At 44.5% G+C, this 6,000-nt stretch overlaps 1 protein-coding gene across 1 annotated transcript in view; it reads right to left on the bottom strand.

Moving 5' to 3' along the window:
• Window positions 1-1,296: 1,296 nt before the first annotated feature.
• Window positions 1,297-6,000, bottom strand: part of DMAP1 (DNA methyltransferase 1 associated protein 1) — a 30,089-nt gene continuing 25,385 nt past the window's right edge. The window contains exon 8 of the mRNA XM_075183983.1: window positions 1,297-1,843. Coding sequence (XP_075040084.1) covers window positions 1,784-1,843 — 60 coding nt within the window. The 3' untranslated portion in view covers window positions 1,297-1,783. The remainder of the gene's footprint in view (window positions 1,844-6,000) is intronic.

Genomic DNA, 6,000 nt, shown 5'->3' with positions numbered 1-6,000 from the left:
AGAGACGACACCACCGTGCGTACACCCGCTGAGCACTACCTGGGGAGCAGCCGGTAAGTGTTGCTGAAGAACAGAACAAGCTCCAGTTACATCAGAGCGCAGTTTAATCATCGCTGGGACCACACAACACGAGACCATCCACACCGGTTATATAAACGTTGCGCTATGATTTTCATACATTTTCTATTACACACTCAATCATTAAATGTTTCCAGCGCACAGCGACCCTTTCATCCGTTATAAACAAGGAACACGGATTATTATCCGCATCATCCCCAGCACAGACCACGTGTACCCACCACCTGCTGGATAACAAACAGATTTACTGACAGGTAGTTTTGTTGAGTTGTCTCTTCTGGGCTGGATTGTCCACGGACTGATTTACCGGTCCAATGTGTGTGGAACTGTTATTATACTTAGAATAAATCTGGACTTTTATTATTCTCCTTCCACAAGTCGGGGATAAATCCAGGATACATCGCAGCTTCCAACTAAACTCAAACAATAAACTACAACTCTCTGTCTTTTTCCGAGTCTCCATTGCAGGTTATAAACGGAGAATAAGAGTTACCGTAATACAGAAGTATATGTCCTAAGCCTGGACAGAACGTGATGACAGGAGGACATGCGGCTCACAGAGGGTACCATCACTTATCTGGTAAAACCGCTGCGATACCACCAATGACATCACCAGACGCTGCTCGGACTCTTACACAATCATGTTCAGGAATCTCCCCGACGTGCAGTTTTTCAACATTTTTTACCCAGTTTTCATGCGTTAAAAACACAACGATAAGAACAAAGCTTCAGCCGCAGTGACGTCAGTAACCTGAAATACATTGACTCCGCCTATAAAATGTCTGCCTCCGCTGGGTTAAGCGGCTCAGAACTGTACATTCATGACGCAGTCATTATACAAATCACTTACAGCAACGATATGGATCCCAGTGATGGGAGTACCTGCACTTTTATTTAGAAACAAAAACAACAAGAAATAAAAAGTTCCCGGGAATATTTACAGTGTAGGGACAAGTGTGACACAAATACTGATTATTGTATCAAGAGTTCAGCGGATAAAACTGGTAAAGATTTGTGTGGAAGGGAAAAGCTCCCCCCCTAAAAGAGAGTTACTACATCATGTAACATTTATGTTTTCTAGTTAGTTATTTATTCAATCTTCCAGCGGATTAGGAAGAGGTTTAGTCTGTTGATCTTCACAGATGACAATATATAGAGAACGGGAGGAATGGTAACGATTATAGGACCACACTAACTTTTACTATTGAAACCAATGACAACGATCAGCTGTATTTTTAATGTAACAGAAGTTTCACAGGTGGCTGATGCTGCGATGGCGGAGACACGAGGGAAACGTTGGCGCACGAAGATCATCCCTCTCCGCTGTGCGGCACATGGAACCCGCTTGTATTGCGCACAGATCCAGACGTTTCTGACACTGTGGTTTCCCGGACACAAACCCATTTCCCGGGTACTGCTCAATGTCAGAACTTAAAAGTAAAATACACTAAATAAAACCCTCTCCGGACCACGTCAGAGGCGTTGTGTGTCGGTAATAATGTGACACAGAACGCAGGTACAGGAACCGGCCTCTACGTCAGTCCGAGCAGCAGGAAACTTATCGCTGATTTTGTGCCATCTGAACCCCAAACATAAAACGTAGACGTAATAAAAACAAGGATAATGTCAGCGGCTCCCTCTGGCTTTCGCCCACCAGACTCTGGACCAGACCCAACCTCTCTCACCGGCTGCCGTGCCAGGGACCTCAAGGCTTCTTCATCTTCTTCACGGATGAACAGCTGGAGGCAGATTCCCGGCGCTTTCTCTGTGTAGAGAATACAGAGACGTTAGTACCGTGAGGAACCTCACAGTGATACAATGTTTACTAGACAATCGTCTTATGTTTCTATCTTTCATCAATTTGCCGTCTGATCTAGAGACGTGATGCGCGGGTTACACGCTGTCTGTAATCAGCGGCACGTGGTATGTTACACGGTACACGCTCAGTCTGATCTCTATTACTACCCATGCACTATATGTGAATACACTTTCTGCTGATACAACTGAGGCCCAATGATATCACGCTGGGTAATTACATCTTTCACTGAGCAGGAACGGCCATTGTGGTGGGTGAGACCCAACATAAGCGCAGCCGGCGCATTCTACGTATCAGAGATCTCCCCACGTGTCTGATTACCGTGTAAGGACCAATCACTGAGGGAACGGGATGGTGCATACTCTACATCTGTCTTTACCCCAAACCAAAGGAAGAAGGAAACATGGAAGCAGATGAGACCGGTCTGAACAGCTGCTGTGACTATCTGTGGCTCTGACACCAGGTAAATATGGCACAACTCCCTTGTTATCATCTCCGACACAGGATTTCCTGAGTTTTGTGAGGATAAGTCGCACCCTGTGACCAGTCACACTAATGCAGCTCATTTGCATATAATTGAGGAATAAGCAAAACTGTATCACTGTGTTCCCCGAGCCTCTTATATTGTGCGTCATCCGACACACTTTCCATCTGATCATTTCTCACTACTAGGTGTCACAAATGTTGGATTTCTGTATTTTTGGCCATACAGTATGAGATATATATATATATATATATATATATATATATATATATATATATATATATATATATATATATATTACACTTACATATACACACGCATATATACACACACACTGTTGAGGGATCTGTTTCTCTACCTGAGCAGACACAGAATGACTGACAGTATTTGTGCAGAGTGAACATGCCAAGCTGTGTGGATTGGTGGATTCATAAAGGGGCGGAGTCAGTGATGTCACAACATCTCAAACAACTGCAGCCTCAGCTTTTTGGTTGGTAGGAGATGCAATCAGGACACAGATTAAAGGTTTGGGAGTGGCTTCAGCAGTCTGTAAAGAAGTGTGTACGAGGGGGGGAGGGGGGATACTTTATAACGGGGCTCCAGAGGAATATCAGGGTAACACTGAAACACTGTATTTTATCTTTGTGATTCATATCTGGAATGTTTGTTCAACTCTTTTTTTAGTGGCCTTTGACAAAGTAATTTCTCTGCTCGTATATTATCCTGGAGGGTGAGAGATATTCTCCTAAATTCCCCCATTGTTGAGGAATGATACAACCGGTTATTAGATGCTGGATCATCACTGTCCAGCGCCCGGCGCTGGGGCATCTGCACTATAATAATATATGTAATTTTCCTCTGTTCATTAACAGGGAAATATAAAGGAATTACATCCCCGTTCATACATGGGCACCAGTCCTCTGTCATATTCATGAGACAAAATCACATTCATTTTTCAAATGTGTCATCTGATCAAATTTATCTTCCGAGTATGACTTAGAATGGGCCCCCTCGGCTAAATGTTTAGATGACTGTTACCCCCCCCTCCCATCCCCACACAGCAGCCCCCTGCAGGGATTTAACCCATTAACAGACATAAATGTTGTGAATTCAGAACCAATCGACTTATTAGATCACCTGTGATTATCACTGTGAATATTCTGCCTCCATAGAACTGTAGTCACCTCTAGGGCGCCCCACGCTGGACACTTTGTGAGGTGGACAGACGCACATTAGGCTATCAGGGGTGCAGCGTTTGGTCAGGGAATGAGCTCCTGATCGAAGAAAGTGCAATGAATACTTTCCCCAATAAATGCAGATATCTGCCTCTATCTGGGGGGCTGTGGTGTTATCTCAGTAATGCTATTAATGCGGCAGATTCCTACACAACACGATACATCCAATATATATATATATTTATATAATAGAGGCAAGTTTTTTCCCCTTTTATATTCATACATTCTACCTCCGTCTACAATGAAAGACGTTTGATTGATCTTAACAATGTAACTTCTAGGTTTTAAATCAGCTCTAAAAAAAAAAAAAAAAAGCCCAAGAGGCCGGCGTGGGAGCAGATGGGGAAAGCTTAAAAGTCGTCTAATTCTGACTCACAGCCGCAGACTTCATAGACTGGGGGTCTTTTTCTTTTGCCCATTAGTGGGCCGACTTCTAAGAGCGGGAACAAAGGCCTGCGTTGTGAGGCATTCTGGGACAGCCAACTCATTAGGGACGGGTGACTGGAGTGAGAGTTTACGGAATCAAACACTGTTGTAATCTAGAGTCGCTGCCGAACTTCAGCATGGAACTAATCTGCTCCAAGTTGGGCTTTGTCTCTACCAGACCTTCAGTCTCCCTCAAGGGGTCACTTAGGCTCGGGGGAAGCTAGTGAAAGTGAGGCAGTGCCATCAGGGAGAGGATTAATGCTTTACCCGCTTCCCTGGCGGTGCAATGCATTGTGGGATGAAACAAATATTGTGTCCTGTTCTGTACTGTAAGTCCTGTAGAATCCATTCATTACACGCAGAGACCAGGAGAAACAGGTACTATTCCTGCTGTGTGGTAATTATTCCGGGTGAGAACTGAGAATGACATATTGTTATATTTGGATGTTACTGACACTATTGGGAGAAGTATCAGCGGCTCCTGCAGACGTCACAGCGCCACCTACAGATCAGAACAAGCTTAGCGCTGGGTCCCAGTTTGAGGTTCTTTCCTGCCGCTACCTTCGCTCTATCCCGGTGGGAGCTGCAGTGTCGACTTTAAAAGTGCATCTAATGTATTAGGCAACATTCAGCTCAGCGAGTTGGGGGCGACTCACTCACAAAGGGCTTCCCCAAAAGTTTGCCCCCCCTCCCCCTCTAGTGTGATCCAAGGAGTTCAGTATTGTTACTCAATAATCTGCTGTTTTATGGTGAAGATATAATCACATTTTGATGGTTATTACTGGGTTGTAACAATGTTGCTGCACCGTGCAGAAGAGTTAACCCTTTATATGCTGGTGAGAAGCTGTTCAGGTGATAGTTGTTTTTCATCAGCAACAAAATAAATAAAATGTTTGTAAATAAGATGATCAACTGGGGTTAGGAGATAAGATGATGAGCGGACATCTCCGGCAACTCCCTGGTAAGGTGATATTTTATTATTTCTGAATATATATTCTACAGGTGTTCAGTGGGGTCTAATTAATGAGGCATTACATGGAGAGAGAATTGCAATGAGGGCATATAAAGGGTGCAGGTGACACAGTCAGTGAATAGATCGTAGGATGGGAGGAAGTTAAAAACAAATAAAATCCACTAAAGAGAAACAAGTGATTGATGCTGTTGTCACACAATCCGGGGGCAGCGGGGGGGGGGGACACAACTCATGGATGAAGGAGCAGATGAGTGAGGGGGGGGGGGGGGGGGGTCTAGTTCTGGCCCCTATTCTCCCTACGGGCCCCTGTGAGATTTCTGTTCCAAGGTAGTGTAAAATGGCCACAGTGTGAATGCTTCTGACCTTTTGTCTTGGACTAATCTAATTGTGTCGTCTTTGTGTAATCAGCCGGGAAAGGTCAGTGCTGTATTTAACATGGGGCCTCCTCTAGGTAATGAATTTGCCTTGCAGTAAATTAACGTGATTATACTTCTCTGAAATATGTCAAAGACCAGGTCATATTAACCATGTACGTACTGCGCTGTATTACTCAGACAGGTAACAGCGTGCCCGCTGCCAGATCACACGGAGCATCTCACACCTGTTCTAGTATATATATATGGTCTACAGGCAATGCCTCTCCTGTATGTTCTAGACATGTTCCCCCTACACAGGTAACACCTCTCCTGTATGATCTATACATGTGCTCCCTACACAGGTAACACCTCTCCTGTATGTTCTATACATGTCCCCCCTACACAGGTAACACCTCTCTTGTATGATCTATACATGTCCCCTACACAGGTAACACCTCTCCTGTATGTTCTATACATGTCCCCTGCACAGGTAACACCTCTCCTGTATGTTCTATACATGTCCCCCCCTGCACAGGTAACACCTCTCCTGTATGTTCTATACATGTCCCCCCTACACAGGTAACACCTCCTGTATGTTCTATACATGTCCCCCCTACACAGGTAACACCTCT

The sequence above is a fragment of the Mixophyes fleayi genome, chromosome 8 (genome assembly GCF_038048845.1).
Source record: "Mixophyes fleayi isolate aMixFle1 chromosome 8, aMixFle1.hap1, whole genome shotgun sequence".
NCBI lineage: Eukaryota > Metazoa > Chordata > Amphibia > Anura > Limnodynastidae > Mixophyes > Mixophyes fleayi.
Note: the sequence above shows the minus strand (reverse complement) of the source record. Positions and strands in the feature narration are given on the sequence as shown.